The 16,963-nt window shown below is 43.1% G+C and overlaps 1 protein-coding gene across 1 annotated transcript in view; it reads right to left on the bottom strand.

The window, feature by feature from the left end:
- Positions 1-16,963, bottom strand: part of agbl4 (AGBL carboxypeptidase 4) — a 231,753-nt gene that overhangs the window by 139,476 nt on the left and 75,314 nt on the right. Inside the window, exon 4 of the mRNA XM_026304627.1 lies at positions 5,903-5,997. Coding sequence (XP_026160412.1) covers positions 5,903-5,997 — 95 coding nt within the window. The remainder of the gene's footprint in view (positions 1-5,902; positions 5,998-16,963) is intronic.

The raw sequence follows: 16,963 nt of genomic DNA, 5'->3' as shown, positions 1-16,963 counted from the left end.
TTGCAGCACGCACACAAACTCATACATACCCTTATCCAAATGGAGATTATTAATCTATTTGTTACAGTTTGTCCCATTATTTCTCCCACATAATCCTCTTTTACTTCCTCTGGCAGCATGCTAATGAGTTTCTGTGAACAAGCAAGCTCCACGTGCTGCTGATTGTTCTGACTGATGCTTCTCTCTCCCTCTCTGGTTTGTCCTAGCCAGAAGGAAAAAAAAAAACAGAAACTCCCAAGTGGAGTAGAGAAGTGGAAACACAGAGAGGTCCCATTTCATCTAATGAGACAAGGCTTTGTGATCACTTTCCTCTCTCAAGTTTTAAAACATCACTGGATTGTGGTAACTGCCCTGAAACATGAACAACAATGCTCCAGTTTGGTAGAGTTGGGCTAGTTTTACCAAACCAACTGCAGCACCTCAGGTAGTCTGTTGTTCTTTTGCCAGATATTCACTCAGATTCATCCATCACTCCATTTCCTCGCTGTGCCCAAACCAGTGATAGATAATAATATGTGTGTGTGTGTGTGTGTGTGTGTGTCCGCCTCTCACTTTTTCACATGCTTGGTTTTTATTAAAAAATTGTGTCTGTCTCTCTTGTCACGCAGACAATGTTGACAGAGAGAAAACATCATATATGATTTTTTTTTTTTTTTTTTAATGCAAGAGTCTTATATGAAACCCATAGACTGTAAAATAATTGCTACAGATCCCACTGTAAAATGCGAAGCAGCAAACAGCACAGGATATACTCTGTTTTAAATTAAACACGCACAAAGTCATGTAGAGATGCAGGCTGCAGGCACAGTATATGCAATAAAAATTATGTTACAGTAAAACATCCCAGTAAAGACGTGAAACTCAGAAACAGACAGCAAAGCTGCACAGGTCTATTGAGGAAGACAGCAGATGTATAAAGCCTCGGCTGACAATCCATTTGTTTCCCTTTTCCTCAAGTCTAACAAGTGTGACCACAGGGAAAAGCACAAAGAGGGAAATAGGTGAGACACTCAAGTGCTAAATATCAGCATGAATTGGTTGCAATATAAGTAAACAACTAGACAGGGAATTTATTCATTTTAGGACATTGTGTTTTAAGACTGAACAAGCAACTCAGACGTCGTATCATGCCACTGAGACTCATGCTGCTGCAAATTGTCTTTGTCATTATGTACGTGCAGACACTATGTAGTTGTGCTAAGTCTTATTGCATCATATCTGATGGGAGTCACATGTAGGAAGGCAGGACATCCCTGTTTACATTTCCTCTGCCTATACTAACTTTATTCACGTGTGTCTATGTGACTGTGATCTGTGGATATGATGGTAAATGCTCGGACGGGGGCCGGCAAGCGTTTTCAAACAGCGAGCCAGAGGTCGCCTGATGTTTTTATGAAGCGGGTCTGTTTGGAAATGAATCGTTAGTCTCGGTTTTATTGTTCAAATTACCCGAGCCGGTCCTTGTCCTGTTTGCCCTTAATTAACAAGCGTTCAATTCCCCTATTAATTAGCACAAGCTATTAGCTATTTTACATCACTCTTCATTTGTCGACGATTAAAAGGTCTATTATTAAAGGGCATGCCACATGGTTAATTGTGCAAGTGGCTCAATGGCAGGGGAGGAGAGGGAAGAGAACGGCGACTCACAGAGCGTAGGGAGGAGTCAGCGATGTCTGCTGCAGTTCTGACACAACCTTTGCGGTCCGTCTGTCTTCAGCTCGCTGCCTGACACTCTGTCCTCGAGATGGAGACCGTGTCCCGCACCACTGTCACTCGCTTGATGTGTTTGGACCCAGGTGGCGGGGACAGCAGCACAGCAGTTACAGCATGGGATGTGTGAGTGGTTCTAAACAAGAAGGTTCTTTATAAAGCTGACGAGAGCTGTTTTCCTCCTACTGCAGGATGTACTGGTACGGAATAGGAGCTGCTCTACACTGCCTGCTGTAGAAGTTTGCTGTCATTTCTTGCTATATGCAAAGCTCTGTGTCAGTGAATCTGCAACCTGAGACTTATTTGTCTCCTCGTCGTTAGAGAACATAACAGCTTTAAGAGACAGAGCATTTAAGCAGCTGAAAGAAGGATGAATGCATACATCAAGTAAGGTGATAACATGCCAGTGCTGCTTTCTGCTGCAGATAACACGAAATATATGGTCAAAAGGAGATAACAAAACAACAAGGCTGTGAAGCCAAATAGAGTGAAGCTGAACTGAAACAAAGCAAAATACAAGAAAACATGAGAAATAAGGCAGAGAAGTGAGAAAACACTACAGACAGACACGTGAGCTGGGAAAAGTCACACAGAGCACTGGAGATATCCTTTCTCTTTCCCTCACCTTGGCTCACCTCTCCTCACCCCTCACCCTCTGCCGGGGCTTAACAAGTGGCAAGGGAAGCAGGCAGGCCAAACCTGTGCTGATTGACAGAACAATTACTTCTAACATGCAGCCTGATGGAGAGGCAGACATCTCCAAATAGAATTTCACTATGCTGTTGCATCACATGCTTACAGGAGGGATTTTCATAGAAAAGCAAAATTGCCCTGACTGACTGACTGACTGACTGACTGTCTGTCTGTCTGTCTGTCTGTCTGTCTGTCTGTCTGTCTGTCTGTCTGTCTGTCTGAGAGCTGAGCAGAACTACTTAAAAAGCACTCCTCTGTTTTCTTTGCCTCCTTTAAAAAAAAAAAAAAAACGAGGAAAAAGCATTTACCCTTGAGCAAGGTTGGCTGGTTCTAACTTTAGAAGCAATGTTTGGCAACCCATTTTCTCCAACTCTGACTGTTCATCTGTTTGCTCAGTTAGAGGTGTAGCTATTTTTATCCACACACCTACTGACTGACAAAGAAGTGGAAAGTTAATTAAAAGAGAAACATCATCATACACTACTAGAGCATTTCCAAATTTAATAATCCATATATTCTGCAAAGACGTGTTTTAGATTGGGAGGTTAAAATAACAATAATGTGTAAACTGTAATTATAAAAGTGTAAATCACATTTCACTTAGCTTTATTTTGCTTCCACAATAGACACATAAAGGAAAAATGGCAAAGTGGTTGCCATAAAGTCATTTAATTGCACTGTTTTATTTTAGCTGTTCTTTTAGTTAAATAAGTCATTTCAATCAAGCTCCAAATGTTCTTAAATTACAAATTTTACAATTATGAGCATTTTTTATCCTTGTAAACTGAATTTTTATTTTGTTTAAATGTTACACAGACTGAACAATCCAATGATTTAAAAACTGTCTGCAAATTGATCAATGAATCGTTTTTAGCTGCAGCCCTGATAACTAATCCTGAGAAACATCTTCCACTGTCCCTCTGCTTCGACTGAGCTCCACACAGGACTCTGTCTAAAGCATCTGTTGCTTGATGCAGTTGGTCTCATGAAGCCATCCTGGCCATTATTCCACCCTACTGCATTCTGGCCTCCAACAGCTGCATTACACCACACTCTCTGACTTTCTAATTAGCTTATCTCGGGAAATAAGGATGCTGGGCAATTCTTTGCTCTAGCAGTCAAACAACTACAGTAGCAGACCGCAGGGAGTGTGGTTGGCACCTAGTGTCACCAAGGGGGCTGTTGTCTTTGACAGACTAGTACAACAAAATATGGTTTTCTCTCTTCCAACTGACTCATAAACACTCACTCCTTTCTCACTTCTTTTTTTCCACTATGAAGTCAGTTACTAATCACAGGAGCCAATTTAAGTTTAAAGATTTTTATATTTTCCTCTGCCTTTCACGGTGTGTGATAAATATGATGTTTGCCATAATTGGCTGCTTCTCCTCTACACAGATCTGTGAACATGGGGAAGTTAATTAATATGTTTGTTGATTTTTTTTTTTTTTGCTTTTTATTATAATGATGTCCTCAACACAAAAACTGCAATAAGAAGCCTCATATACTGCACAGAGGATCATATCTACTAAAAATCCAGTTTTTGTTTTCTCCTCTGTTAGCTCTAAAGTCTCCTGGCTGGAAAAGTTGTGGAATAGGGGATGTAAGAAAAAAATGATAGAGGAAGAATTGATCCTTCCACCTGTAGCAGTGAACATCCTGCAGGACTGTAATCTGCCAGTTGTCTCTCACCGAGATGCCCAGCTTAGCCGAGGCCAGCCAAGCCCTGCAGCCTCCAGCACCAAAAGATGCTGGGGCCCCAGGACATAAGGCACCTGCACAGGGAGATAAAGGCTTCAACTCCTGGGCTAATGCTGACGATTCTTTTGATAAACACAGACGTGGGGCGGTGTGTGGGGGGTGCTGGGGGAACAATCTCTCCTGCTCACTCTCTCTCGTTCTCTCCTCCCTGCCTACCTGTCTGAGTAATCTCTCTTTCGTGTACTTTGTGTTTTTCTTCCTCCACCTTCTCTCTGTTTCTCTGCAAGTGTCTCCATCTCTCTGCACCTTCTTTATCCTGCCCTGTGTGAGTTAGACAGACGAAGCTCTCCACGCTCTGCCTTTTTATTTATTCCATATCTGTAACTGTCAAAAAGAAGATTGCTACTTTAGGAGCTGTCTGTGCTTTGTTGTGCTCAGGGAAAGTCAAATAGAGAAGGTTGTGTTAAAAGCATCTTGACCACTTTGCGGCGACACAAACGATGTCAGCTGCGGTCTTGGAAGCCCCAGACAGCTGAAAATGGCTCTAGAAGTGCATGAGACATGATGCCTCTTCGATGGCACAGTGGTTAAAACAGTATTAGACCGGGGAGGTAAGTGGAGTCGGGCCTCAGCACTGTTACCTCCCACTGTGTCTGTGACTTAAATACCTATTTATGAGAGATTACAGTAACACAAACATGGCCAGTGTTGCATGATTAGCGTATTAAGACTAGCTTTGCAACGTAAACGAATCTCCCGTGCAGATTAACGTCTCAGAAATTTAAGATCATGTCACAAGAGAAGTCAAGACCGTTCAAACGGTGGCATTCTGTATAACCTCGGACAATAATTACCTGGCATTAAATGTCAGTTAGATTACCACGTATGAAGAAACAGGGATACAGCCTTGGTTTATACTGTAGCACTGTCCACACAGTAATTAACTGAGAGCATAACTACTCACGCTTGAGAAATAAAACCAATTTTAAAGCTAACACTTCCCAACTTCTCTATAAATAAACAGCAGTGCCTCTGGCAGAGTGAAGAAACTGTATTTCCACAAGCACGACTGAGTGCAAAGCTGCAACAACTCCAGGTAGACTCAAAACTTAGAAAGCAAGGCAGCTGACCTGCGTTGCATCATGTTGCACTGTGCTGTATCACAGACAGCAGTTCATCTTTCCTATCTACCGTGTCGTGCCCAGTGTCTCTTCCCATTAGCCTGCGACCGGCGTGCTACGATATGGCCGGTAGGCCAGCAGACGCAGACAGCTCAGGGTGGCAGATGCCTGGCGTTTCTGCGGATGCCCTCCATCAACTGATGACAGATGTCAGGGCTCTTCTTGGACGGCAACACTTCATCACGCTACCCTGTTCTCCCTCCTCGCCCCACTGGATACACCAGCCTGCTTGGCAGACGCCGTGCCCAACCTCACTGCATCAGCCCCATTCCCTTCTGCCACACCTATTCATTCGCTGACACACACAAACACACACATAAACACACACACCTCTGCATCCATCAGTCAAGCGTTATTACATCAGACAGCCGTCATACTGGCAACCAATGGATCACATGCTAATGCACCCAGACGCATTGACTCTGGGAAAGTAAAGTATCAGTCTTTTAGAGTGTGTGTGCAAGAGAGAGAGAGGCAATGTGTGTGTCCACTGACGAGCAGAGAAGAAAAGTTTTCAAAGTTGCCACAAGTCTTTAAACACTTCATACACTGTCAGCTAAAATTTTACAAATGAACAGCGTGCAAACCCAGAGCTAATGTTGTTACTGTCTGCTTACCACTTGGGCCTGCTGGTCGACTTTACTACAGGAGACATCCCATCTCTGTACAGGCTCTTCGTCTTGGAGAAGTTGACGACATTGAAAATGACTCTCTGAAAGACAATGAAGCCACATTAATGTGGGTCAGCATTTTGCTTGTATTGACAGCACACAAACACACAAATACAGTGACGCACGCGCACGCACGCGCACGCACGCGCACGCACGCGCACACACACACACACACGCACACACACACACACACACACACACACACACACACACACACACACACACACTCCTGCCCTTGTTTCACTTTTTCACAAGTGAAAAACGTTTGTAAACAATGCAATTTATTCAGTTTCTGAAAAAGTTTGCTTTGCAAGTTTATCAGGCCTGAATTAAATACAGAATATGAGTAACACTGCATGTAAACATGTCTGTTTACATGTTGACCGTTACATACAGAAGTTTCCACCACCACCTTGTATATGACAGCAACAACACAAACTGATGGCACATCAACATTACAGTGGGGAGATAAGGCAGCTTTAAGGTCCTACAGATGTTGCAGTAACAAAGTTCCTGCTAAAACAAAACAAGAAAAACAGCTGCAGCTCAAAGGAGTGGAGGCCTCTAATCTCAGAGGACATTACGGTTCTCCCCAGAGGAACGCTGTCTGGCCCAAAACATTAAGCTCTGCCTGCAGTGCAGAGGACAGCCATCGTGTCTGGCGTTCCACCTCCTCTGGATTCTTCGCTCCGTCTTCCCACCTCCAGCATGCACGATTAGCATTGGGACAAGTGGAGGCAGTAGTGAAAAAATATCCATATAGATATATAGTTTTTTTTTTTTTTTTTTTTATTCAAATGAATGGTGACAGTATTACTGCAGTAAGGTAAATGAATCCTATTGATGGGGCATATCAAATTACCAACTAAGTCCAGGTAGTGGAAGTTAACTGGGTGCTACTGAAATCCTATTAAAGACTCCCCACCCTCCTCTCCCTCCTTTTCTTTCTCATCTGCCTCCCCCTCATCCATTTCTCCCTTTTTCTCCTGCCTAGCATCAGAGGAATGGGGATTGCGGATTGTGGCAGGCTGATTCAGACTTAGGTAAAATGACATCTAACTGATGTTGAGACTGGCAGCAGGCTCCTGTAGCAGGGAGATAAGACCATTGCTGCTGGCATTTCAATTACACTTTACTGCCCCGCACATCTGTTGCGAGAGCTACTTTTCAGCCTTTTCCCCTGAGGCAAATACAGCCTTACCCTGACTCCACTGGCTTTCTTTGACTGCACAGCCTCATTCCTCATTCTTTATCCACAACAAATTCAGATTGTCTTCCTCCTTAGCTTCACTCTACCCCGCTGTTTGTAATCTATTTGTTCGGCCTGTTTAACTCAGAGGGAGTCGAGCCTGGACCGATGACAGAGACACAGGCAAGGGGAAGGAAAAGAAGGCAGAATGAGACACAATACAAGGATGGGAGACAGTCAAGCAGAGAAAAGTGCTATTGCAAGGTGGAGACATAGAAACAGATACAGAGAGACAGGAAGATAATTGCACAGCAGAGATAGAATTGGGTGGGAGAAAGTTACTGAGGGTAGGGAAGGAAAATAAACTGGGCGGACGGTTGTAGAGACAGACAGGTGAGCTAGCAGGTAGAGAGGTAGCCTCTGACTTCACTGAAGCTAAACAGATTCAATTTAGAATCTCCTTGTCCTGTTAGCAAATATCAGATTTGAAAGTCAGTCTTTAACCTTAAGGACAAAAAAACTTCGGGAAGCTTCAAATCCGGGAAAACCCTGAACTCTTAAAAGCATCATCCGACATCCTGAGGAGATCTCTATTAATCAACACTGTCAAGAAACAGCTAAATAATGTTGGATTGTTCCTTTAGAGTAGTAGCTGCTGTCTGATCTAGTATAGTAACAGATTCATTACGGGTCTGTTTTCTGCAGGAGCTTCTGTTACTGTTCAATGGTTCATACAGCGTGTTAGTGTGTCATCTACCTGCACACATGTATTTCAACACACTAAATGTCTAAATGTATTAAATACTCCTCTTTCAGTAGATCAGCTGCAGCAGGACTGATGTGTGTATTCTGTCTTTAAAGTGCGGCACACAGGTGACCTTGTGTTGTTGCTATTCTGCACGTGTTTTCACAGTGCAGGTATGAAAACCGTGAGGACGTTCGCGTTGGCAAGCAGCAAACCTGAATCCTATTCTCTCTCTGTTATACACATGCAGAAATTTCACAGAATTAAAATCAAACAACCTGCTGTGGGGCCAATTCTCCAGATCATTAAAACTTACACACAACCAGGGCCAATTTAAGCCTCCACATGTGTGTGTGTGTGTATGTGTGTTTGTGCACATGTGTGCTGCCCTGGATGATTTAATTAGGCTGAGAGCAGTTAGAAGAGATTAACATCCATGCTGTCTGAGCTGTCATGTCGACGGAGCGTGTCAAAGCCCTGCGCCATCCCCATCACTTCTGAATGGCAGACTGGAACAGGTGTCTCTGTGGTGTCACAACAGACACACACAACACAATCGCACTACACAGACGACAATACACGTCCTAAAATACTGCATCCACTGGTACAACAAAGCCAGTTTGCTCCAGTTATACCAGAATCTCTTTTGGTGGAATCATACAACACGCAAAACTTTTCACCGTCTCGCAGACGTAAATAACTAAAGTATCAGACTTTGCTGTCTAATCCCAACCGCTTTGTTAACCTTTAAACAGACTCCACAGTCACAGTTCAAAATCACTAAAATAGCCTTGTTGATGCCACTCCAGGATAGGATTGCATTTGGGAGCAAACGCTGTCTTTTGATCTCCATCGACCCAGCATGTGGCCAGATAGCCTCGCTTCCTGGAAGAAGCCCACATTAATTATTAAACAATCCGTTCTAAATGTGTACACCCAGGCCGCTACAGAGAGAATGAGCACTTTGTCCTTTCAATGACGATGGCTGAGCAGGCTTTACTATGAATAATCAGGAAAATAATTACGCGTCCAGAACGTCGATAAAGTTTGAAGACTGCTTCAGTTTAACACTTGTAGGTTCGTTAAATCAACTAATTTAAGCATGAAATGCCAAACTAATAACGTTTGAGCAGATTTGACTTTCTTTTCTTTTCTTTAAAGTGAAGCATTTAGTTTCTCTTCAACACATACAGTAAGCACCGTGTTGCTTTCTTTCTCTTTGAATCACCTCGGCTCCACTGCGATTCCTCAGCATAATACAAGTGAGCAGAGCAGATCTGTGAGCCCTGTCCATAGCCATCAGAGGCAGGCGGGCTGATAGCTGCTGGCAGACCTGCCTGTTCCTCTCTTGTTGTCTTTGATCAGCCTGATCACTGACGCACAGCGTGCCAACTACCCACAGTACTCAGGACTACCTGACACCACGAGCACAACACACATGCACATTTGTACAGCGATCTTTGTGTGATGTAACGCATTCCCCTTTGCCCCTTAGCCCTAAAACTACGTCTCACCCCTCTACCCTTTGAAGGTGTGTCCAGAAGTGAGGACCAGTCAAAATGTCCTCACATCCATGGAATAAAACTCAAACTGATTATCACGCTGTTGTAAACACAGACACACAAGAGAAAAGTCAAAGAGTAGAGCACATGAAATAATGATGAAATTACCTAGTGATAAAGTGATGATTAATTATATATCACTTCTCACCTGAGCTACATTATTCTAATAATGACACACACATTGACTGCGTTAATATATAATATACAGTATGTCCGATGACCCAGCTGGCATCTTTTAGAAACCTCCATGATTGTTTGTTTGTGCACTGGCAGAAAGGCAAGAAGCCTTTTGAGTCAGTGTGGGTTGACTCCCCAGGGTGGCATTAGGGTGAAGGCCTGCTCAAGTAGGGCAACTCAGCTGTGGCTAAGCTCCTGTAAAGCCACAGCGAAGAAGGTCACAAGGCAGCAAGAGGTGAAGATAACACTATGACAGGGGAACACAGAGGGACAGCCCACAGCCCTGTGGACGAGGAGCAAGGTCGCGTACCTGTATGTGTAAGGTAGTACACGTGTGTGTGCGTGTGTGTGTTTGCGTATCAGGGAGACAGGGTTGACTCCTTTGGGAGCACATGCATGACCTTGAGTAAGTCTGCTATACATAACCTGACAGGCTGTTCACAAAGTCACATGCTGACAATGTCACCAAGTACAAGTAAATGTCAGCTATGTCACTAACACATGCACTCCGCCCACACACACACACACACACACACACACACACACACACACACACACACACACACACACACACACACACACACACACACACACACACACTTTGTTATTCCTGCTTTCTTTTACCTTCCCATCTTCTTTTCTCTCTCAGACTGATGTTGTTGCTGACAGTTTAGGTCCCCAATGACCAATGTCAAGTCAAGGTGCTGACACAAGGAAGAAGAAGAGGATGGGACCCTTTAAAAACAGGCACAAACACACACAAGCAGACAAAGAAACATACACCCCACTCCCATCTGCTATTCAGCCAACTGTCTCTCTCACACATCTGAAGGTAAACTGACACAACAACACAGTAATATTCCTACAGTAGTTTGGATCTGTTTGTACTTAGTCTGAGATGCCCCGTGGAAAAGTGAGCTAATATGAGGGGGAAGTTGTGAGATACCTAGCTATTGATCCTGGGGGCCACGAGTCCCAGCAGCCGCCTTTTAAATGTCAGCTTTTAATTTCCTTCTCCCTCCTTCACTGAAAAAGATTTATTCAAAGCATTGCTGATGCAGGAGATATCCGATAGCACGGCGACAGTCTTTTAAAGAGCTTTTGTTTGGTTTAGGCATTCATGGCTTTTTCTATCAGACTCTTTTATTCAACCAGAGGAGGAAGAAGTTTCTGCATTGGGCGCTGAGCTGAAAGGCAATCTCTCCCTTCCATTGAACGCAATGTACAACTGGAACTTCTTTAATTAGGGCTTCTCTCACACTGAGTGACAGCAGTGGCCAATACCCTCCAGACACTGATGGAGGTCACACACACACACACACACACACACACACACACAAACAAACAGAGAAATTGTCAAACATTAACCTTTTGTATTATGGATGAATATTTTACAGCTCAAACAATAAGCTGACTGTGAATACCCAGAGATAAACATTAGTTCAGCACTGCGGAAGTCTTTTATTGCTTTCATTTAATTAGACTGCACATATAGGACATGCTACAGAAACACTGTGCTACTATAATACGATCACACATCCATGTTATGTTTTTATGATTTGTACTGCAGGACTCTTTCACTGACGAGGTGTTTCCAGAGCTTACGGCCAATAATATGTTCTTTTTTTATAGTACATATAGTTAGTACATATAGTACCCAGCCCAAAGTACAGTCACATCAATGTGAAGTATGAAACTTAGTCCCATATGTGAGAGAGTATGTGCTCTAATACTCTCTGTCACTTAGGAAGCGGAAACAAAAAGCAATTATTATTTTACTAGAAGTAAAAAAGATAATATTTGAATGGAAACAATCTTTTGAAACAGGTCTGCTTAGAGTAATTACACGTATTTATTTTGCATTTGTTTTGGCAGGAACATTCCTAAGAGAACAGCTGGACCGTGTTCAGTGGCAAAGACCTGAGGTCAGACTTTACATGCTTCTGCAAATAGGCTCAAGTTAGGTTTAATTATGGTATGGCAACCAATATGAGACTGTGGTTTTGGTTAAATGTGAAATATAAATGTTAAGCACACACATGCTGTCAGTTGGCAGTGCAGGCACCCCATTACGGTCTAATCCGACACTCCTACAACAAAATCCTCCCATTGTGAGCTTCTGCTGAAACAGTTTTAGAGAGGTGGTTTCAACTGTGTGGTCATTTTGGAGGATGGAGTTTGTGCTTCCACTGAATTTCATTATACAGAGTTTCTGTTATTGAGTTTGGTCTCAAGATATTAACAGGTTGGACAAAATAACAGAGACACCTGTCACTAAAACACAATACGTCGCAAAAGGACAACAAACTATATCTCCCCTAAATTAGCACCTTTCAAATACGTTTTTCAAAAAAGTATCACCACCTTCATGACGGGAGAATTTTTACTGACTGCAATAACTTTTGCTGAGTGTATCTAACAAACTACCAGCTGAGTGTGTAATAAACCACTACAGCTGCGTCAAACACATTAACATGTTATTGATATTACTGTGCAGATATTTAACATAGATATGTTTTCAGTATTCACATGAACATGACAACACCTTACCATAAACATACATATATGAATCAGTTTACATCAGTGTGAAGAACGAAACAGAGAAAAAAATGACATACACTTACTAATATCCATAGAAGAAAGCAAAAAGTACATGAAGACAGTACGTTTGCACTTTTCGAGACTATGTGCCACGTTCTTGCTCTACTGCTGTGACGAGGACAGAGCTATAGTTCGAGCGAGTCCACCTCCACTCGCTCAGCAGCAGCACTGCCGCCGCCACAGGCGCTCAGTGAGGGATGAACAGAGCGGCTGTAACAGCCGACTGCTGCACCTCTCCTCTCTCTCCACACATTTGTCTTCTCACCTTCATATTCCCCTTTGCCTTCTGCTTTAAACATGGAAGAGTTAATTTGCTCAATCTGCAGGCAGCATCTCTTTCTATTTATCTTTCTTCTTGTGTTTTTTTTCCGTCTCTCTCTCAGGCAGGGTTGTGCTGTCAGGCCCTTCCAGAGCAGTGGGGTTGTCAGGAGTGATGGATGACTATCAACCTTCTGCTGTCTTCCTCTACGCTCCTGGGAGATTTAAAGGCTCGCTGACTACCAGGCATGAAAACCAATCTCTCTTTCTCATTCTTCCCTCCCTTGCTCCATCCATGCCTGCCTCGCTCCTTCCATCTCACTCCCTCTATTTCAACATCTCCGCCGTTTCATAATGGAGAGATGTGTGCAAAACAATGTTGAAATTTGTGTGTGGACAGAGGGAAGCAATTGCTCCTCTTGGGGGTTATTGTGGAAGTGTCAGAAGGGAATAGCATCCTCAGAGTGATATGCCTGGTCTTTGACAGCCTATCTTGCCCATCTTCGTCTTCATCTTCTCCGTTGCTTCCAGCGTCTTCACAGACTTGCAACACATGAGCTTCCATCTATGTTCATCTTGCTGGTGGTAATTATAACATCGGAAAAAGGTGCTGGGCTAATTGCTGTCTCAAAATAGTAATTGCTTTATTATCACGACCATTTTTGGTAATGATCGTTCAAAGGCATTATGTTAATGCAATTAAACGGTTTCATTATTATTCTTGCTTGCACTAGGTCGCTAAATAAAACTACTGAAAAAGTTTTTGCTGTGATGAGCAGACAGCACAAGAAGAAGGAAGTCAGAGACACAGACTTTATGCTAAACAAATCTGTTACCTGTTTACGGGTCTGCAGTCTGTGGTGTCAACATTACTGTCACAAACAAAAAGCGAAGCCAATCAGATGCAAATCCTTCGTGCCACATTCTCTACGATATCCTGTTTATAACTATATCAAGCAGCGGTGGTGGTGGAAAAATAACACAGATGACGATAAAACCATGGTCAGATATAAACATCTTACTCAGGGATATTTCTTTGATCAAAGAGCAAATCAAATAAGACATCTAACCACACATTATCAAATATCCATCAAAATTTCATAACCATTTCCTGTAACCACTACCTTTCAAAAAACTGTCTGGTGGGAAACCGATATTTGCATAAATGTGCAAATTCGGCAAAGGAACCATGCTGGCTAGTGGAATAAATATGCGCTTTAATATGCACACAGTGCTGACACCACTCCTCAAAAAGAAGGTAATAGACGTAAATGACATGTAAATGTTATTTAGATTGCTATCTAATAGCATGCAAAGCAGTGCTGTGTCTCGCCTTATCAAATATTTGAATTAGAAAATGTGGCCCAACCTCGATCTTGAGCTGCATATAGTAATGATACCTGTGAATATGTGTCTGTCTTACTCTTTCTGTGTATGTATGAGGGGGCATAAATCCACATATGTGATCTCTACTCCAAAGTGATGTGTTCTTGTCCGATCTGTCAGGACACCACATGGTTTATACAGTGGGAGCGGTAAACTTGTGGAATTCTTCCACCGACATGCGGCGGGCTCATTAAAAACAGATCACATCTCAGGAGGACAGCTTGAGGAGAATTCTTCTCCTCTTCCCTCTGCTTAGGCAACATAGCGTGCTGCTTAACTTTTGCTTGTACAGGTCTTGTTAGCTTTGTATCTATCAGGCCTTTCCTCATGCTGAGTGACAAGGCTGGACTGACAATGATACAGAAGAGTTCAGAGCTTCAGGTGAATCACAGCCACTGGTTTGAGATGCCGGGCTGATCTTAAGCCTGCCTGCCTCAGAACATTACACATTCTTGTGTAGTTGGGTTCATTTCTGTTGTAAAAGTTGATATTACACAAAAAAAAATAAAAATCACTTCACCAAAAAGAAAAGAGTAAAGATAGTGTATCTGATCTGTGCCCTGAATGCAAGCTACAGTCCTGAGCGTGCAGAGCTAGGTCAAAGACTAGAATTTGCCAGCAGCACTGTTTCACGCCTGCACTCCAGTAATATCACGGTAAATATGTTATTTTTGTTTTCTTGCACAATCTACATTAATTATAAAAAGCACCCCCCTTGGTCAGGCGCCACACTACTGCCAGGAGCCACAGGGTGAAAAATGAGTCATTTTGAAATGAATAATGGATTTGTGTCTGCAGAGAGAGTCGAGGATTCACTGAAGTCTCGGTGAGTGTGTGCCTGTGTGTGTGCATGCCTCTGTGTTGACTAGTATGAGAGTGTGTGGACCCCGCACTGAGTCAATAAATATGTCCTTGCTGGTCATTTCACTCAGCCAGCCCAGCGCCACACTCCTCCAGATGCTCTCTTGCTCTCTTGCTTCCTCAGTCATTTCGCAACCAGACGTGAATATGCAGATGTGAGAGCAGGACGGAGCACAGGGAGGGTGGAGCAATAAAATCATAAATAAACAGGAGCTTTGGGGGTTTTCCTGCCACAGTAACTGCTGCCATTTGACCTCAGGCGGTCTGTGGAGGGCAAGGATGATAGATCTGCCCTTCTCCGTCCTACAGCTGTTCACACATCAACAGCAGAAGTTCCAATTAAAATGTTGAAGTGACGGCATCTTTATCGCTACTGACACTCCAGAGGCCCATGTGTCACTTCAGGCCTGGATGAGCTGATGAAGGAGACTTGGTGGAGAGAAGAGGTTAATGAGAGTCCAGTACTACTGGCAGCACGTATTCTCTTCTCTGCACTGCTGCCAGAGGCCTTCAGTCTGACACACTCTGATATAACCCATTCAGACTAATTTAAAGGCTTGCTGAAAACAGTGAACAAAACAGAGGTCAAAGGCTGTGTGAAGGCTGTGTGCGTCTTTTCTCACAGCAGCTACATGACTGGGGGTGGATTAAGGTTGAAGGACACAGAGACTCATCTCTGACAGCCATGCTGTGTCAGCAGGAAGTGATGTCACAGGTCAATGTTGACTATACGGAGGTGGGTCTATGAGGGCGCGAACCCTACAGCCCTGCTGGATAAGCACAGACTGCTGAGAAAATAAATTCAGCATAAATGATGCGATTGGCAAATACTGCAGTATAATATCAAATATCAAGCGAAGGAATAACCTGGTACCTCTGTAGAGTGACAACTTCATGCTTTAGCGTTTTTATGGATCAAACCAACAGCAGCAGACCAAACATTGTCCAGTTAATAAAATGATCCCATTGGACAGGGTCAAAATAAAATACCTTAATAAAATATAATATGCACATGCTAAACAGTAACGATTGAAAAATAATAATCTGACTAGGGACGTCAAAATCAGCAGACTGGACTGTAAAAGTGCTGCTGCCGTGAATCTGCAACTACATGATATTGGCTGTGGCTCTTTGCAGGCGCTTCACACCCTTGACACCGTGTGTTCGTGCTCATGTAATTTGATCATTTATGCCTTGACATTTTTACAGGTTGTTGTGAGTAGAGGAACATAAATCAAAAGCTGACGTGAACATCATCATGACAGGGTAACACAGAGGACGTTGGATTTGGATGATCCTAACAGATGCAGTTTAAAACCATAAATCATGTGTATCCAGGAATACTGGGGGTTTTTTTCTGTCTACAGACAACACACCTCTTTTCTGCCCCCATGTTAAACAGCTTTTGCATAATGTCATATTTGGGGGGATATTTCCTGGCCTTTGTCAACCAGCAGCTGCATGTCTGCTTAATAGCCAATAACTGTTAAGTCTAGAAATATTCGAGCATATCTTTGCCTTTGTGTAGCTTCTGGTTGGCTCCTTGTGATTGAGAGGCTGTAAAAAAGCAATCTTCCCTACCTTCTGCTCATCAACATGCACAGGTGCGCGCACACGCACACACACACACACACACACACACACACACACACACACACACACACACACACAAGTAAACATACTTGCATGCTTCCCTCCAACAGTTACCGTTACAACATGGCATAGTATTTTATTTTTACTGCCATCCTCCTAGTCTGTTTCTTTGTCTGCAAATGAAGAAAAAAGATCAAAATGGACACCACTGCTGGATCTGCTGCTTCACTTCACCACGGATGACTGCAAGCACAAGACAAGAAAAAGAGAAGTAACAGGATGATGGTTCACAGTCGCAAGATGAACAATGGCCCGAGTCTCCTAATGGCTCAGGGGAACAGTGCTGCGGCTATTTCTACAAGGAAATGCATCATCGGTCCGGGACACGGAGAGCGGAAAAAGAAAGAGAAAGACAAAAAAATGTCTCCAATACCTATTAAATGCATGATGGAATTAATGTGTGGAGTAACCTTTGGAATGGCCCGTGTAACAAAAAGTGATAGTTTTCCTTCAGTTGACTGATTACAGTCTGATAAGCATGGAAAACACCACGCCCATCATCGATTGGCAGCAAAACAGATCAATAAAGCAGCACCAGCTCACACGCCAGATAAACTAGATCCAAATAATAAAGC

This window comes from Mastacembelus armatus, chromosome 4, assembly GCF_900324485.2.
Source record: "Mastacembelus armatus chromosome 4, fMasArm1.2, whole genome shotgun sequence".
NCBI classification, from domain to species: domain Eukaryota; kingdom Metazoa; phylum Chordata; class Actinopteri; order Synbranchiformes; family Mastacembelidae; genus Mastacembelus; species Mastacembelus armatus.
Note: the sequence above shows the minus strand (reverse complement) of the source record. Positions and strands in the feature narration are given on the sequence as shown.